This window comes from Sarcophilus harrisii, chromosome 4 (assembly GCF_902635505.1).
Source record: "Sarcophilus harrisii chromosome 4, mSarHar1.11, whole genome shotgun sequence".
NCBI classification, from domain to species: Eukaryota; Metazoa; Chordata; class Mammalia; order Dasyuromorphia; family Dasyuridae; genus Sarcophilus; species Sarcophilus harrisii.
In genome coordinates this window covers 415438521-415455321 of record NC_045429.1, presented here as the reverse complement: position 1 = coordinate 415455321, position 16801 = coordinate 415438521, and the positions used below count along the sequence as shown (strand labels likewise).

The following is a 16801-nucleotide window of genomic DNA, read 5'->3' as shown; positions in this document are numbered from 1 at the left end:
TGCTTTTTCCTAATCCTACTTTACTGCCTCTGCACATTTGGGCAAATTGTTCCTTCTCCCTAAAGTGTACTGCTTTCACCTCTCTGCCTGTTGAAATCAGCTCCAAGGCTTGATTCAGGGATCATTTTTTATATGAAGTCTTTCTCCATCAGTCCTTTTAGATCATTATAACTGTTATTTATCAGATATTCTATTGTACTTCATCAGCCCTTTCTTTGCAGTTAATCATATTTTACCTTGTACCATATTTTTTATAATTAAGAATCTTCAAAAAAAGAATCTTCTTTAGATTTTAAGCTCTCTGAGGTCAAAAGACTAATTTTTAATCAGGATCCTTGCAGAAGTTGGATTTTTAGCTGTCTTGAAAAAAGTTGAGAAATTCAGGAGGCTTAATTAAGTAAAGGAAGAAACATATCTGGAAGTTCAGTGAAGCTGAATGGAGGAATCAAAGAGATTAAGTATTCTAAACTCTTGAAATATCTTAATTTAAGACTTACCATTGTTTTTTACAGTTCACTGATTTGTTTTATATGCTTTAGAGAAAATCTTGATTAGCATTATTTAAAGCAGGATACAAATGGCAGCATGGATCATTCATCTCATACTGGGTTGGGATAGCTTAACCTTTTAACAGTGGAGATAATAAACCTTGACAACACAAATATGTGTTTGGGTCTAAGAATTTGGATTGGCCTGTGCACTTGTCTTCATTGCTTGTGATATTACATAACTTGGTTCTGTAAAATCGGCTTCTTTGGAATCACATAATTGGATTGAAACGTTTATGAAAGTTTGTCAAAAGAGGAACTGCTGACAGAGTTTAACTTAACTTGAATAACTACAGCTATCTAACCTTGGCCAGATCTCTCCCTAATAGGTTTAGTTCTTATTAAAAAAAAAAAAAAAACCCAGGAACAATCTCCTGTTCCTGAGATGATAGGGGTTGCTTGATCTTTTATTTTAAAGGAATGTTACTTCTAGTTCTTGTGCTCCAGTTTCAATTCTGGTGGTGAAATGTAGAGGCTAGTTTCTAATTTAATGTTAAACGTGTTTTCTTGCCAAATGCTGTCTCTTAAATTTATATAGGCTCAGAGATTTTGAGCTCAACAACACCTTGGAGATTAACACAGGAGAAAACATTTTTCCGCATTCATTTCCTCAAATGGACTTTCTCTAAGGCTTGTTTCCTTCACACCTCCAGAAAGTTCATATTTCTGCATTAGAAATGAAATACAAATAAACCTATGATCTATGATCCTAATTATTAATGTATGGTTGGGAGAAGCTTGCTTCTTTTAAAATTTATCTGTTTTGGCCATAACAGTGAAACTGGGATTCATATAGTTTCAGAAACAGGGTAATCTGGAATGAGGTTGTCCAATTTATGTAGCATTACTAGAATAGGAATGGACTGAGTATGTGGGCTTTTTTTTGGAGGGAGGAATATTTAGATCCCTAGATGCTACTGGAACTTAGAAAAAAGCACTCAAATATTGATTGAATTGATTGATTGTAAGAGGAAGTTTTCCAGAAGTTTATCCTTTCTCAAGTAAAAAGTCTGTTATTGTTACCTCACAAGCTCTGGCCTTATATAAAATACAACAAAAATGTTGAATTGAATTAATATCTTCTTTTAATAACTTTTTAATATTGTGGAGTAATTTAGTTCCTAGTTATGTATGCTATTAGCAATTTCTAAATTTATTGCTGGACTGACTATATATATAGTAAGTATTCTGCCTCAGAATCTTAGCATATATCTCTATGATAGGTGGCTCCTAAGAACAAATCTTCATAGGATATTTCTTACTGGTCCTAAGAGAAAAACTTATCACTGGTCATCTTTGGACTTTTGGATGTTTGTGTGATATTTGTGTCAGCTCAATATTCTCTGAGTTTACTATGGTCAGGACCCTCCTTTCCCCACAATGACTCATCCCACCTTGAAGCAAGACTACAGAAAAATAAGGCTTAAATATAACTTGTGTCTGATTTCCCCAAAATGCCTACATAGGAACTCTGTATATTTCACTACTATAAAAAATGTATGACACAAAAGTAGAGATGATTTCATTTTTTTATATTTAGATTCCCCATTACTCTGTATAATGCCTCTGATATATTAGGCTCTTAATAAATACTTGTCAGATAATTGAGTGACTCAGAGTCCATGAACAAATACAGGAAAATAAAGCGCTAAAATAATAGCCCATAAGGCTGTTGTGCAGGAAGGTAAAACCTTTTCATTGGACTGCTAGACAAATCATTATTCATTCATTTGCATCACCTGAACAATCATAGAAATGGCATAGATGGTTGGTAAAGTTTAGCTCTTCTGGCCCCATGTGCCTTTAGTCTCCCCAGTGATACACAATTCCCTTAAACTACATACTGCTGAGCAAACTTTCTACCTTAAAAGTCTTTACCTTCAAATCTAAGAGTTTATTTGGGGGGAACTTGAACACAGAGTTATCTATTTGACTAATCTTAAAGTCAGAAAATATACATTGTAAACTGGTCACTGACCTGGTGATTCAAATACAAAATAAAATCATCCTTTCTCTCAGAGAGCTTCCATTCTACTTGGGGAGCAGCAGCAGCACAGCTTGAATAAATATAGTATATATTTAAAGGTGGTAGAGGAGTTATACTGTGAAAGCTGGGATCTGTCTTAATAGATAGAAGTAAAGAGGTAACATATTCCAGACCTTGAGGATAGCCTGTACAAAAGCATGGAGGTGAGACTTGGAATGTTATTTATTGAAAACCACTAATAAAGCCAATTTCATTGGAATAGAAGGGAGTAATATATAGGTATTGTGAAATGAAAAGACTAATAATGGTCTTATATACAGTTGATTTATGCTTCTAAAGGGATATGGTAATCTTTTTTCTTTAAACTTGTTAAATTTTATGGGGAATAATACCTTGACTTTCTAAGAAATCTTTAATAATATGAAGATTATACTTGTAAAATATTACTAGTTATATCAATGCTTACTCTATAAATGATTGGTGAACATTATTACTCTTATCTACCTGCCTAGGGGTAGTTTATCTAAGTAGCAACTAGGACACTTAGAAAAGTAAGTGTTGGGGAAAGCTTACTTGCTAAACAGTGTTTAATTATGTTTTTTGCAGATCTTTGGAATTGAACTGAACTTTGAAATCTGTCTTCAAATAAAATGGCACCAGCAATTGGAGGTCCAATGGGGTATACCCCACCAGAAGGTGGCTGGGGATGGGTCGTAGTTGTTGGAGCTTTCATCTCTATTGGCTTCTCTTATGCATTTGCCAAATCAATTACTGTATTCTTCAAAGAGATTGAAATCATTTTCAATGCTACTTCCAGTGAAGTCTCATGGATATCTTCCATCATGTTGGCTGTCACATATGGAGGAGGTGAGTACCCAGGCCACAGAGGGCCCTAATTTACCTTTATTAGGTTAGGGAAGATTCCTGGTTAGATAGTGACGTGTTTGAAACAATATTTGTATGACTGGTGTTTTATTTACAATGATTGGCTAGAAGAGCTATGTGCTATTTTGAACTTTTTAAAGTCTAATCCAACATACAGTGCTAATATAGAAATTGGAGAGCTTGAAACTGCTAGGGGAGGAAGCCATATTTGGTTGGAGAACTCTAGTTTGGAGTGTCACTGCTTTTGAATCAAAAAATGCTGGTAGCTAGTTTTTTTTTTTTTTTTTTTTTACTGTTGCTATCAAGTAGACTTTCTCAAGACAAATTCTAAGTTTGAGTTTGTTTTTCCTGATGTTGGAAGAGTTGAAATTCAGGCTCAGTTTTTTGGTTTCCATGAAATGTTTTCAGATAAAAAGTTTTCATGGTAGTACATTATCAAAACTGAATAATCTCCCTTTGTGTTTGTGATCTCATAAATCTAATAACTATCAGAAGCTTTTCAACAAGACCTCAAACTTAGTTTTTGCTCATTTATCCTCCTACATTTTTTGGAGGAATTGTATAAAAGAAGGATTATTACTTTTCATATTGCCATTTCAGAGTAATTTATGAAGCACCAATAAAAGTGGTGCTTGTGCCACCTCTGGGAATGAAGTGGCATTTTTTTTAATGTTTTAAAATCAAACTACCATAATCCTTAACTTCTGCAGCAGTTAGTCTTGTAGCAAAGCCCTGGCAGATCTACTTCAGACTTTTATGGGATTTGATAGAGTAAATTTTCTCCTCATCTTATTCAAAAATCTCCTCATTTTATTCAAGATTTAACTTCTGTTATCTTATTTTGGGGAGTAATCTACCATCTCAAATTCTATAACAAAGTTCAGATGTTTTTGTTCCAGATGTTAATAATGTAAAAATCGCTATTATCTTTTGAGATATGTATTGCTTAATTTTTGAAGTTGAGTAATATGACCTAAGGATAGTCATTCCCATGTAGTTACTTGGTTGTGCCTATAATTAATACTACTAAGCTTATGTCTGGTCTGGCAGAAAACTTAAAATCCATTTGCATTTTGCATCAAAAGCAGCTGACGTCTGTGGTCTAATTGCACAAGAAATTTCCCTCTGGGAAAGAGTTCCTTCTTTGTATTTGTCCTGTTAGTGAGGTGAAGTGACTAGCATATTTCTCTGAATGAGTATTATAAAGTATAAAGGTCTGGAAATTATAACCCTTTTATTTAAAGAAAAAAAAAGCTTATTGATGCCATCCTTCTCCTTAGCTAATGAACCTGATAAACAAATTTTCCTAATGAGACTTTGTTTCATTTAGTGTGCCATGTGTTAATTTTTTGAATGGTGTATCCTTTTTATAGTTGTCATGACATTTTAGTTTGAATATTTCTTTTGGGCTTTATGAAGAGGCCCTAATTGTTTTTCCTTCTCAGCAATTTGAACCAGAAACAGATCCTGTCAATACACTTTTAGTAGATGTATTGCTTCTTGGGAAGTGTTAAGAGAAGGAAATACTTCATAGAATGATTATCTTGGTGAGAGACAATATTGCCTTTCAACATAGGCACCTGAGCTCTCATAGCAGGAGAGAAAAGTGAATTTATATTCTATATGGCTCTTGCTGTTTTCTTCCTTAGGTCCCATTAGCAGTATCCTGGTGAACAAGTATGGCAGCCGGCCAGTGATGATGCTTGGTGGCTTCCTATCAGGATGTGGTTTGATTGCTGCTTCATTTTGTAACACTGTGCAAGAATTGTACCTTTGTGTTGGCGTCATTGGCGGTAGGTTGGGGGTAGTCCATGTGCTGTAATTCCTAGCGTTGGTTGTTCAGCAGCCAACTACCTGCCAATATTTTTAAGAAGGGTCTTTTGACATGGATACGATGAAACTTTAATGAAAGTAGAAAAATAAAATGCTCATATCAATCTTGCAAGAATGATGTGCCCAACACCCAGAGAGTTGTTATAAGGGGAACCTCACTTCATTTTTTTGACTTTGGTAGATCAAGGGAATATTGTAGATGAAGATTTTAGCAAAACATTTGCCAAAATCCCTTGTAAATCTCTTTTGAACAAGATGGAACAATATAGGCTTGATAAGACTCAAATGTTTGAAGGATTGGTTCCAAAAAATAGTCCTAATTGATGTCAACTTAGAGGGATTTCTCTCTAATGGAGTGTCCTAGGGATCTATCTTTGGCCCTGTTAAATAATGCTGGAAAATATTTTTACTGATATTGTGGATGAAGGAAATTATTAATTGATAATTATGTAATGTCTTAAATTTTTCAAACATTATGTTCTTTTTATCATTTGTCCTTAATCCTGCAGATATCCTCATTTAACAGATTTAGAGCATGTGCTTAACATATAGTAAGCCTGAATTAATGCTTGTTAATTGGTTGATAAAGTACTACTTTATATAGCTGGAGGTGTTAAAGTTAATTGGTTTTTTTCTCTTCCCTCTCCCTTCACCTCCAGGACTTGGACTCTCCTTCAACTTAAATCCAGCTTTAACCATGATCGGCAAATATTTCTTCAAAAAGCGGCCATTGGCAAATGGGTTGGCCATGGCAGGGAGTCCTGTGTTTCTCTCTACCCTGGCACCTGTAAATCAGATTTTCTTTGGTGTCTTTGGTTGGAGGGGCAGCTTCTTAATTCTTGGTGGTTTGCTACTTAATTGCTGTGTGGCTGGATCTCTTATGCGACCCATAGGACCCAAACCAGGAGCATCAAAAGAAATATCTAAAGAATCCCTGCAGGAAATAGGGAAGTTGGATTCAAAGAAAGGTGCTGGTGATGCAAATACAGATCTTATTGCTGGAAACAGTAAGCAGGAGAAACGTTCTTTCTTCCAAACAATTAATAAGTTCCTAGATTTTTCTCTTTTTAAGCATAGAGGCTTTTTACTGTACCTCTCGGGCAATGTGATCATGTTTTTTGGATTGTTTGCTCCCTTAGTTTTTCTTAGTAATTATGCCAAGAGTCAGAATATATCTAAAGAGTCTGCTGCTTTTCTGCTCTCCATTTTAGCTTTTGTTGACATGGTAGCCAGACCCTCTATGGGACTTGTAGCCAACACAAAGTGGGTGAGACCTCGAATGCAATATTATTTTGCTCTCTCAATAATTTGTAATGGTATTTGCCACCTATTGGCACCCTTAAACACCACTTATGTGGGATTTTGTGTCTATGCGGCGTTCTTTGGATTTGCATTTGGCTGGCTCAGCTCAGTATTGTTTGAAACACTAATGGACCTTGTTGGAACCCAGAGATTCTCCAGTGCCGTGGGTTTGTTGACAATTATGGAGTGCTGTCCTGTCCTCCTGGGGCCACCGATTTTAGGTATAGTATGTCTTGTTTTTAAATATGATATGCATAAATACTTATAAACCCTAACTTCTATAAAGCACTAACTCTACCTAAACTGTGAGTAGATGGAGAATTGTTTTAACTTTACTTTAAAGCTTAAGTAGAATTTCCTCTAAAGTGAGAAAGTGAAATTATCATTAGCTTCATAATAATCCTTTGGGAATAATTTGAATCACATTACTTAACGAAATCAAAATTCAAAAAAATCTTGATAAACTACACCATCATGCTGAATCTAATGAGATAAAATTCAACGTCTGTAAATGTAGATTTAAGTGAATATCAAAAAAAAAAAAAAAAGAAAAAAGAAAGAACTTTACAAATACAGGATGAGAGAGACACAGTCAAACAAGCCATTTGTCCAAAAGAGATCTAGGTGTGTTGGTGGCCCAAGTTTATTATGAGCTAACAGTATGTTAAGGCATCCAAAAAGAGGGCTGCATTAAGAGATGCATAATAATCCCTTATTGTCAACTCAGACTGAATCTGGAATGCTGTGTTCAGTTCTGAACGACATTAGTAATCTGGAGAATGTTTAAAGGGTGGGCACTACACAGGCTGGATTATCAAATAAGGATCACCAGAAGGAGCTGAGAAGAGAGGAGTTGCTTAGCAGAAGACTCAGGAGGGAGACATTTTAAATGTCTTCTAATATTTGAAGGGCTGTCATTTAATAATCAATTGATCAACAAACATTTATTAAACAACTACTGTGTACCAATTTGATGATAGGATACAAAGATAAAAAATGAAACAATTCTTGCCCTCAAGGAGTGGTGGGTATTTTCTACCAAGAAGGAGATAGATAATATGTATTTTAGTATTTACAAATCATATATAAAATAAATACAGAATAATTTGATGGTTGAAGAGGATTGGAAACGATTAGACTTACTCTATTTGTCCTTAAAGGAAAGAACTAGGAGTAATGGCTGAAAAGTCACAAGGGAAATATTTAGATAGGGCTTCAGGAAAACTATGCTAACTATTAAAGCTGTTTATGAAAGTTGGGGTGAGTTGCTTTTAGAAATACTAAGTTCTCATTAAGTTACTTAATATAGAGGCTGAATATTCTAATGGGGATTGCTTTTGGGTGTGGCTTAGATAGATGGCCTATGATAAGATTTCGATCTCATAAATTCTAAGACTTGGTAAAAATATATAACTTAAAGGAAGAACTTGATCTTTCTGAGAATGCTTCATGCCTATAGAGCTATTTTGGCTTTAATGTTGGGAAAGTAAGTAAGTAGTAAAGGAGGAAATAATACTAGACTTATTAATTAGTATTAATTTAATTTGACAAATTAAAGCTCCTGGCTTTTGTTTATTTTACTGACAAGAAGAATGCTCTTTAGATATTTTTCTTCCTAAGCCTTAACTTCTTATTCTTTAAAAAATGAGATTGTGGGGCTGATGACCTCAGTTCCATATCTTTCCTAAAGCTTCTAGAAATAAGAAACCTGTAGAATCTACCTCAAGCCCAAGTGATCCATGGTCCTCAATTGAATTTTACTGCCTTGAAGATTGGAGTTTGTAACTTTGAAATATATAGATAAACCCAAGTTTGGTGTTAGCGTCTTGGGAGATGGGGAAGGTCTCATCTTGCTAACCAAGGAACGTCTCTTTCTCTTTGGCTTTCTTCAGGTCGTCTCAATGATATGTATGGAAACTACAAATACACCTACTGGGCCTGTGGCATCATTCTGATCATCTCGGGCATCTACCTCTTTATTGGCATGGGTATCAATTACCGCCTTTTGGCAAAAGAGCAGAAAGCAGAAGAGGAACTGAAAAAGGAAAGCAAAGAGGAGGAGACCAACATAGATAATATCGAGAAGCAGAAAGAAGCTAATAAGGCCGTGGGGTCAGCCCAGCAGGGCCCCCTAGAAGGCGCCAAAGAGGAGGAAAATCGTATTTAAAGGACTGCAGCACTGCCGAGGTGGGGTGATAGAGAAGAGAGCTGAAAATGGTCTCCTGGCTGACTGGTACCAGTGGTGCTTAATCCAGAAAAGGATATTTCTTTGCAAAATTGTACCAGGTGTTCATGAAAATTTTCAGTTTTGAGGGCTTTCCTTTTATATTTAATATCATTACAAATTAAATCTGCCATATTTTGGAGGAGAGCAAGGATGAGGGAAGGAACTAGTTTTTATATAGTGGATTTTAATAGTGACTTGAAGATACTTATGTGCCTTAAATGTTTGTTTGTAGACCTCCTCATAAAGCCTTAACTTTTGTAAAAGTTTAATTTTATTTTGACTTTAAAATTATCTCAATTCTTTAAAAATCAGGCAGCAAACATACTTGGAAGAAAAATACACAGAACCCTATGAGATGATTAAGGCAGCAATCTTGAGTGTTGATCCTAGTCTGAAACTTTTCCTTGGTACTTTGTCATGTCATACAGTTTTCCTCAGGCACATTATCCCAGGGATTTGTGTTGGAAGGACAGCTTTGAAGTTCTTTAACTGTTAAAATTTTTCCTTGTATAATTTTTTGCTTCCCATCCACATTTCCTAACTGTATCTCTGTCATTCAGAATATAGTTGTAAAAACATTTCTCATTATTTTTTGTTATTATTATTTTCTTCTGGTAGAAGTTAAATGTCCACAGGAATTTTTTTTAAAACACTATTATTAAAATTCATCCTTTTGTTTTTTTAGAAGTGTAAAGTGGGTAATTTTAGCTCTTTTCTGTACTTTAATCCCACTTTTGAAATCACTTGGTATTACTTCCCTTATTTTTTTTAATATTATAAAGTAGAGTGGTTTTATTTTTTAAACAAGTCTCTGTCTTTGGATTGCCTTAGTAAACATCCTGAATTCTGTTAAATGTAGAGCGGCATTTGAAGAAATGACTGAATTAAGCTCAGGTTTCTCATCTCCTCTTCCCCTCTGCCCATACACACTCTTACCCACCCTCCAAAAAACCCACCAGTTAAACTTAGTGTGACTATGGGAAGCATTTTTTCTGGCAACCCGACTTTTCCTTTCTTCACCCTGGTTGCCTTTTACTCTGCTCTGAGCTTGAAATGTGTGTAAGGTTTTATTTTGTTTGAAAGTTTTTCCATGTTTGGAAATTAAACCAGGCCAGAGGAATTTGTCCATGCAGACTCTTCAGGAGATGGGAAAGAATTTGTGGCTGTTAATACTCAGTGAAGACTTTCAGTCTTCCTCATTAGACCTTAAAGTGAATTAAGATAATCAGTCAGAAACAATTCAATTTCTTCTCTTCCCAATAGAAATCTGAAGAGTTTGTGAGCCTATTTATTATTCACTTCAAGTTAGAAAATTGTTGTCTGAGGAGATAAGGGATGAGGGAAAAAGTTTGCCCTAATATTTCTTATGCCCTACTCTTATGATAAAAAGCCATTCAGTGAATAGAATTAACTTGGAATAAGTGACATAGTGAAAGTGTCGATTCAAAACTTTGTTTAAAAAAAAGCTAACTTTTCCAAATAAATATTTTTTTAAAAAAATAATTCACCTAACTCTGATTTGTGTATAGGAACCTGAGTTTTCTTTTTTAATAGCCAAGTTCCAGTGTCACTAATATTAAACCAAATCATGCCTGCTTTGATGTGCCTTGGAAGTTTGTTTATGTGGTTGGTGTCCTTCATTTTCTTCATTCTTTGGTCTCCTTACTTTAAGGCAAGCAGACAAAAGGTTGGGTTTTTGTTTTGTTTTTTCTTAACTTCCCCTCTTACTTCAACAGCTTTCAGATCACTTAGCTTTCAAGGAAGGATGCAGAACTCTTCCAGTAAAATGTATTTGTATGGTCCATCTTCCCAAACCCAGAACATGTGTTTAGAAACACAATTTAATTGATCAAAAAGTGTATGATATAATTTTTGTTAGAATTCACAAAAAAAGATCAAGAGATTGGAGGGAGAGGAAGCTGTATGCAAAGAGGTACTTAATATATTCTGCAAGCCGAGATAAGAGATGTATGACTAGATAATAACAGTGACAGTGGCAATGTATGTTCATAGCATTTCATAACAAAAGGGGCTGTGGAGATCAGCCAATCATACAGGGCCCCCGAAGTTAGGGGGTTTGCCCTATGGCTGGCAGCCAGCATGGGAGCTCTCAATCCAGTCTTTCTATTGTGCCTCCACTCATGTCGTCTTTGCATTTCACAGACTATTGCTTGCTGCTTTCAGAGAACAAGATGTGTAAGCACAGTCTCTACTATGTCTGTTTCATCCTTTTTTTTTTTTTTTTCATTCCCACATTTCTTCATAAACCATATTTTAAAAAGCAGATTTGTAGTTGCAGTGCTAATCTAAAGAGAAATCCCAGGAGCCTTTCTTTGGCTCTCATCTCCATGCCTAGGGTGGGGATCGAGTTACCAATCATGCCTGTTAAATGCCAGTAAAATTTGTAAACTTTAAAAAAAAAAAAAAAAAAGAACAAAGTAAAGTTGAAATTAGTCGAGGATAGAATCATTCATCTAAGGAAAAATTCTTAAAGGATTTTGGGAAAATCTGTCATTTTATTTCACTGAATGAATAACTGTTTATTTCAATTTTCTTTATTCTAGCTTAAAACAACAACCAAAAAAAAGTTTCAAGCTTTGTTGACAAATTATTCTGAATTCTACAGAAATTTGGAATTTTCTAATAAATTCAGCATGAGAAATTACCAATACAAATTACTAGGTTGTACAAGAAAATTCTTTAGGAAAAGATAAAAAAAAATTATGAAAAATCCAGAGATATTCTCATTGAGTGACCATTCCTGAAATGTGTAAGCTTGACCAGTATTAAATGGTGTAATGTGAATAATTCTCTGTTTAGTCTTGATGGCTGACTGGGTTACTAGTTATATGTGTACTGTATTTATATAAATATGTGTATTTTTATCATTGTTGTCTTCCTAAATTTTACAAAAGGAAAAGGACATTGTGGGTTAGGGTATTTGCTTTTTAAAGCCATTTAATGTTTTGTATGAAACAGTGTTTTATTGTATTGAATTTTGAACTTGTAAACTAGGTATTGATTTTATGTTTTAGTTAAAAGTATGTAGGTTTTTTTTCTCCCTTAGTAAATAGTTCACACAATACAATAAACTTAGCAATAATTAGTACATGTGTTGTATCCATTTTTTTCAATGCTAAATGATGCCTTCATAACAAGGACCTAGCTTAGGTTGTTCCCACCAAGGCTTACCATGCTCAAGTGTGGGCATCTGACATCCGGCCTTAGTAATGCTAGCACAACAGCCCAAACGAGAGGTCACAGTGTGATAAACTGAGTCACGTACCACAAGGTACTGACTTTTTGCTAGGCTTAGGACAATGGTCGAGCTGGAAAGGATGTGAGGGGTAATAAAGACCAACCTCTTTCATTTTATCAATGGCAAATCGGGGCCAATACAACTTGCTCATGGTCACAAAGGTAATAGAGTAGAGTCTACATTTTGATCCCAGGTCTCCTGACTCCCAGCTACAGTGCACTTTCCATAGTTCTGTGCAGTCGCATTGGGCTACTACTCAGAGAGCTGTTGACATGACTTCTCTCCTTCTGCCTACCCAAAGTCATCATAGCCAAGTTACAGCCATATTCACTCAAAAGAATAAATATTCCACCTAGAGAGTGTTCACAGAATTTTATAGCTCTTAAAAAATTTAATGAAACCCAAAGTAGATCTAACTACCTACTCTTTCTGTATCTAACAAAATCTAACAAAACCTTGTGAACACAGGTCTTAATGTATTAAATACTAGGCACAAAAGATAGAAACTCAAAGAAGGAACCATTCCCTAGCTTCAAGAATCTTACATTCTATGAGTAGGAGAAAAGGAGAAAATAATAATCAGGAGAATTGGAGTAGAGGAACCCTTGGCTATGAGCAGAGAGCATCCCTCTCCAACATATGGGATGGGCTGTACATAGGCATGCACTATCATGTAAAGAAAATGGGCCAGACTTTGTAAGGGTATGGGAATCCTGGAAGAGTAGCCATTGTGAAGCGCCCCCTACCTGCGAGGAGACTTAAGCTTCATAAGCAGATGAATGACATGATGAAATCTGCTAAGTCATTGGGGAGTGACTACACCGCCCTTACAGGCAGACTTTTCTAATTTAAAAATTTTTAAATTAATTTTAAAACATTGATGAAAGTTTAATTTTAATAATTGAATTAAAGTTAATCATTTTAATAGAAAATTCAAAGTAAAAAGTTTAAATCGGGGCTTCCTAAACTTTCTCCATTCACCACTCCTTTTTGCCCAAGAAATTTTTACACGATCCCAGACATATAGGTATTTAAAATTAGATATACAAATCAAACATTTATTGATAACAAATCGTAAAATGATTTTTTAGTATGCATATAATTTTATTATTTGTTAAAGATGAAAGCAAATTTTCATACTAATGGAATAGATGTGCTCTTTTATTTTTACATAAAGAATTAAATCTTGCCAAATATTTGATACTGCAGGTCATAGATAGTAAAAGGTTTCTGCATGTTCTGTTGCCAAGTTTTTTGCAACCCTTACTTTCAATTACATCATGCTGTATGGAGTCAAGATCCATAGTTTGAGAAGTTTTGGTTTAAATGATCAAATGCCTGCCCTCTTTGGCTCCAGAACTCTATGCTGGAGGGAATATATTTGGATATAGTTGTGTCAGGGTGGGCTGATTTATCTATGCTTATACTGATCTCCTTTATTATAAATGTCTTACATTTATAGGAGTCCTCTTAAGAGAATTAATTGTTGTTGGTTGCTGCAGAACAATATCATCAGTTTCCTAGTGAGCTAGTTTGTGTTTATAAAATAACACTATTGAACATTTTTAAGTACCTACTGGTCCTAAGACTCTAAGAACAAAAATACTTCTTATCTTATACTTCTGCAAGGAAGAATATGCTACATGTATCTAGATGGAGAAAGACAAGGCAGTTTGAAGAGGAAGAACAACTTGGGGATAGGAGGTGGAGAGGGGTTTGAGAGGAAGAAAGTAGGGATGTGATACCTGAGCTGATTCCCTAAGAAGTGGGAAAAGGATTCTGAGTACATCCCCTGACCCTTGGCTGTGGCAGCCAGGTGTATGAGAGATTTTCATGCCAAAGTACAGCTTGGCTAGAATAGGATGCCTAAAGGATTAAACAGTAGGTTGGACCCAGATGTGAGAACTTGCAACTATTAAAATAAATAGTTTTCATTTTAGCCTAAAGACAATAGGTGCTGCTGAGGATTTTTGAACCAGAGTGGCATGGTCAAATCTGTGCTTTAGGAAGACTTTGTTCCTGCCTCTAATTCATCACCCACATATGACAGATTGAAAGCAGAGAGACCCAAGTGAGAGTTTTTTTACAGACATAACCAAAACCAAATGAAGGCCTAGCCATTTTCTCTGATCCTCATGACCTCTCAAACTTTTCCAAAATAGGAATTATGTGCAGGAGACAACATCGTTTCAACTGACTTCACTGGGACAAAAACTCAAATTAGGTAAAAGCTAGATGAATAAACAATAAAAAACAAAAATAAGGAGGATAATCCCTAATTGCTCATTCTGCCTTTCACCCTATTGCCTACCCTATTTTGGTAGTAGGGCTGCATAAACCAATCCACTGGCTTCCAGCCAGACTGTTTTACAGTCTACTTCTTCCTCAGTGTCTTAAACCCAAAAGGCAGACGTTTGGTCAGGCCACAGCAAAAGTGCTATGAAGGAAATCAGCTAAAGAACTGAAGAACAGGAGAAACTGGGTTAAGGTCTGTGTAGCTCTATGGTACTCCACAAAGTCTGAGGGAAAGCCCAACACCCAGTTAGGGTCAGTTTTGTTTACTTCCTTTGTCCTGAAGTAAGAAAAAAGACCTTGAAAATAAGCAGACAAACTTCCCCAACAGGGAAGAGATTAATAATAGAAAATATGACCTTCCGCATCAGCCAAAGATCGTAAAAATCAACAAAAAAGGAAAATGACAAAATGCTGGAAGGGGGTGTGGGAGAAATAGGTATTTTAATGGCTTGAAGCTTTAAACAGATCCAACCATTCTGGATAGCAGTTTGGAATTTTACCCAAGAAGCTATTAAACTGCTTACCCGCTTACCCTTTGACTCAGCAATATTGCTACTAGATCTGGTTCACAAAGAGATCCAAAAAAGGGAAAACAGACCCACAGTCTTCATGGTGGCAAAGAATTGGAAACTGAGGGAGTGTGCCCATCAGGGACTGGCTGAACGAATTATGGTATGTGAATGGGATAGAATACCCCACAATAGTGTTATAAGAAATGATGAAGAGGATTCCTGTATTGATAAAGTGACAAGTGTGCAAAACCACAACAATTTACATAACCAATTGTAAGGTTAATCAATTTTAAAAGACTTTTGGAACTCTGATTTAGTAACCTAAATAATCTAATAACCTGATAATCTGATCTCTAATAACCAACTACAGCTGCAAAGGACTCAAGATGAAGTTACTGCCCACTCCAGAGAGAGAATTGACTCAGTTCAGATTGAAGTGTATTTTTTCCCTTTTTTTTCTGGTGGTGGGCTAGTGGTCTAACATGGCTAGTGTTGCAATTCGTTTTGTGTGACTACACATTTGTAATAGATTTTGTTTTTCTTGCTTTCTTAAGGAGGGATAGCAGGAATAGTAGAAAGGGAGAGAATTTGGAATGGAAAATAAACTTTTTAATGAATTTAAATTTTTAAAGGATGCAATCCAGAGTGGTCTGCCCTGCAAACAAATGCCCTTATCCCAACAAATGAAAAATGATGGATATTAAAGTTTTAAAAAGTGTTCAAAACAATCATAGAAATAAAACCACATTGGAAGAAATTATTTGCTTCTCAAACATCTGTAACAAAAATATAAAAAGGATAAACAAATACTACAACCAAGGACAATAAAAATATCATTAAGATTCATTTAACCTCTTTTCAGTTTCCTGAATTATAAAATGGGATTAGCAGCATCTATCTTACAAGGTTGTTATGATCAAATGAGTTAATATAAATAAAGAGCTTAGCACAGTGCCTGGTACATATTAGGCTCTAGGTAAATGTTTATTCTCTTCCCCTCCTGAACTCGCATAATGAAAGAAGAGCAAAAGCAGAAAATAAAGTGAAAATTAAGGTGGACGTCCAGATCACAAGACCAACGAGGTGGTAGATTAGACAAATGTCTAATCTCTGGAACCTTTCCAAAATGGAAATTATGTGCAACTTCATCTGTCTCCATGGTTTAGGATACGGAATCCAAAAGTAGATTATAAAAAGTTAATATATTAGCTCACCCTACCCATCTTCCCACTGATGACACCCAAAGTGAGCTATGTGGAAACTATGAATAAATTCCCCAGCCTGGAAGAAGTCTGAAATGCTTTTGCAATTGAGCCTCCCAAGGAAATACCACTTGGGGGAAGGAATCACAAAATGATTAGGGGAAGTTAAGGGGACTGAAATTGCCAAAGATCTCAGGAAGAAGAGAATTAAAGACCTTGAAATAAGCAAGTAAATCAGTAAGAAAAACCATTAAGGACACAAAAATACAAGATTTTTTTTAAGCCTCTAGATCTCAAGAAAACAGGCAGCTGTGAATACTAGAAAATACAGGAAAGAAACACAACATTTTTATCAGACCGAGGATCCTTTAGAATGGGAAGAGAACCATAACACATACTGTTTCTGGGGATTTCAAGCAAGAAATAAGAATCGTGAAAGAATTCATGGTCTAAACAAAAATTGTGATGGCAATTCTCACCAAAGAAACAAAAGAGAACTATTGAGAATGCAAATACAGAGAATTAAAGAATAATTTAGATGAAAAGATGCAAAAAACCCACTAACAAATCTTAAAAGAAAATGTGCTCAACATGTATAATATTCTCTAAAATATAATGTCCTTGGGGGGCTTCCGGAGGCAGCCTTAGTTTCAGTTCGGTGTAATAATCACCTCAAATGCAGCCAGGAGTTAAAGTCCAAAATCCTTTATTGTCTTCCTTGGGCCAGTTAGCTTTCTCCTTGGTTCCAAGA

At 35.4% G+C, this 16801-nt stretch overlaps 1 protein-coding gene across 3 annotated transcripts in view; it reads left to right on the top strand.

The window, feature by feature from the left end:
• SLC16A1 (solute carrier family 16 member 1) overlaps positions 1 to 11891 on the top strand; it is a 37456-nt gene extending 25565 nt beyond the window's left edge. For 2 of the 3 annotated variants that reach the window (XM_031967315.1, XM_003769790.4), the window contains exons 2-5: positions 3142 to 3402; positions 5070 to 5213; positions 5913 to 6776; positions 8448 to 8922. In XM_031967315.1, coding sequence (XP_031823175.1) covers positions 3186 to 3402; positions 5070 to 5213; positions 5913 to 6776; positions 8448 to 8722 — 1500 coding nt within the window. In that variant the 5' untranslated portion in view covers positions 3142 to 3185 and the 3' untranslated portion in view covers positions 8723 to 8922. Of the gene's footprint in view, positions 1 to 3141; positions 3403 to 5069; positions 5214 to 5912; positions 6777 to 8447 lie in introns of all 3 variants that reach the window. The other variant, XM_031967314.1, reaches the window with a different exon arrangement.
• Positions 11892 to 16801: the final 4910 nt, after the last annotated feature.